At 59.1% G+C, this 1,479-nt stretch overlaps 1 protein-coding gene across 1 annotated transcript in view; it reads right to left on the bottom strand.

The window, feature by feature from the left end:
- Positions 1-706: 706 nt before the first annotated feature.
- LOC107199412 (lysine-specific demethylase 5C-like) overlaps positions 707-1,479 on the bottom strand; it is a gene marked incomplete at both ends in the record, with an annotated part of 8,288 nt that continues 7,515 nt past the window's right edge. Inside the window, one exon of the mRNA XM_019005538.2 lies at positions 707-838. Within this exon, the coding sequence (XP_018861083.2) occupies positions 707-838 (132 nt within the window). The remainder of the gene's footprint in view (positions 839-1,479) is intronic.

Raw genomic sequence — 1,479 nt, 5'->3', positions numbered from 1 at the left:
AGGGGTCTCACACCCAACATCTGCCCAATTTGGGACGTCACCCACCGCTGACCTTCAGAACAACCCCAAATTTGGGCTCTCCAACCCACTGACCACCCAAAATTGGGGTTCACCCCCCCTCAGAACCCCCCAAAATTGTGCCCAACCCCTCCAATCCAGGTTCTTCCCACCCACAGAGCCCCACGTTGTGGTCCCCCCTCAACTCCTCAAGTCACCTCCACCCAAAACACCCCAAACTGGGGTTACCCAACCCTCTGACCCCCCAAAACTGGGATTCCACCTCCTGTCTTTGGGGCTGCCCCCCAATTCCAGCGGATTCCCGTTCCATTGATGCAGCCTCACCCTTGGGTGTCCCCCATTTCTGCCACTCCCCCGGATTTTGGGGGCTCAGCCTGGTCACCCCCACTTTTCAGGGTCTTCAACCCATTCCACTGGTCTGCCTCCCATTTTAAAGGGTCCAGACCCCCATTTTTGGGGTGCAGCCTCACACCCGGAGGGTCCCCCCATTCTTGGGGGCCGCTGACAGATTTTGGGGCTCACCTGGTGGGGGCAGAGATCAATTTTATGGCTTTACCCCCCCCACTCCACACACTTATTGGGAGATTTGTGCCCCATTTTTGGGGTTTTTCCTTATTTTGAAAGCCCAACACCCCCCCACACTTGGGGGTCTCACCAATTCTGGCCCCCCTCCCATTTTGGGGCTCACCTGGGGGGCCAGGTTGTCCAGCAGGACGATGTCAGCCCCAGCCCCTGCAGCCTCCAGCGCCTCCTCTGCACTCGAGCACTCCACCCCCAACTTGTGGGTGAAGCCCCCGGCCCGGCGCACCCCCAAAATCATCTGGGGAAGAGGAGGGGGGGGTCAGAGGGAACCCCAGAGTGACACCCAGCCCCTCAGACCAAACATGGGGTAGGGTAAAATAGGGGGTCCCACCACGTGGTGGACTCAAAATTGGGGTCCCCTCATCACCCACAAACTGGGGGTCTTCTCCCCACATCCCCCCAATTCAAGGGTGTCCCCCGAGCCCAAAATTGGGGTTGTCCCACCCAGAAACCCCCAAATTTAGAGTTACCCAACACATGATTTGCCCCCCAATTCAGGGGTTGCCCCCCAATTTCCCTCCAGAACTGGGAGCCCCCCAACACCCCCCCCAAATCCAGGGGTCCTCCCACTTCAGTCCACGCCCAGAATGCCCCAATCCAGGAGTTTGTCCCAAAATTGGTACCCCCTTCAAGGATTTGTTCTTCCCCACCACCAATTCGGGGCACCCCAAACCATCACTGCCCCCCAAAACCGAGGGTCCTCCACCAAAACCCCCCCATTCCTGCAACCTTCATTCTCCCCCCACCCCAAAATTTGGGTTGGCGCTCCTCGCACCCAGAACCCACCAACTCAAGGGTTCCCCCTCCCATCTCCCCCCAAACTGGGGTTCCCCAAATCTCGGGGGCACCCCACAACCCAGGGGTCCTGCCAACATGAGC

This window comes from Parus major, unplaced genomic scaffold (genome assembly GCF_001522545.3).
Source record: "Parus major isolate Abel unplaced genomic scaffold, Parus_major1.1 Scaffold668, whole genome shotgun sequence".
Taxonomy (NCBI): domain Eukaryota; kingdom Metazoa; phylum Chordata; class Aves; order Passeriformes; family Paridae; genus Parus; species Parus major.
Note: the sequence above shows the minus strand (reverse complement) of the source record. Positions and strands in the feature narration are given on the sequence as shown.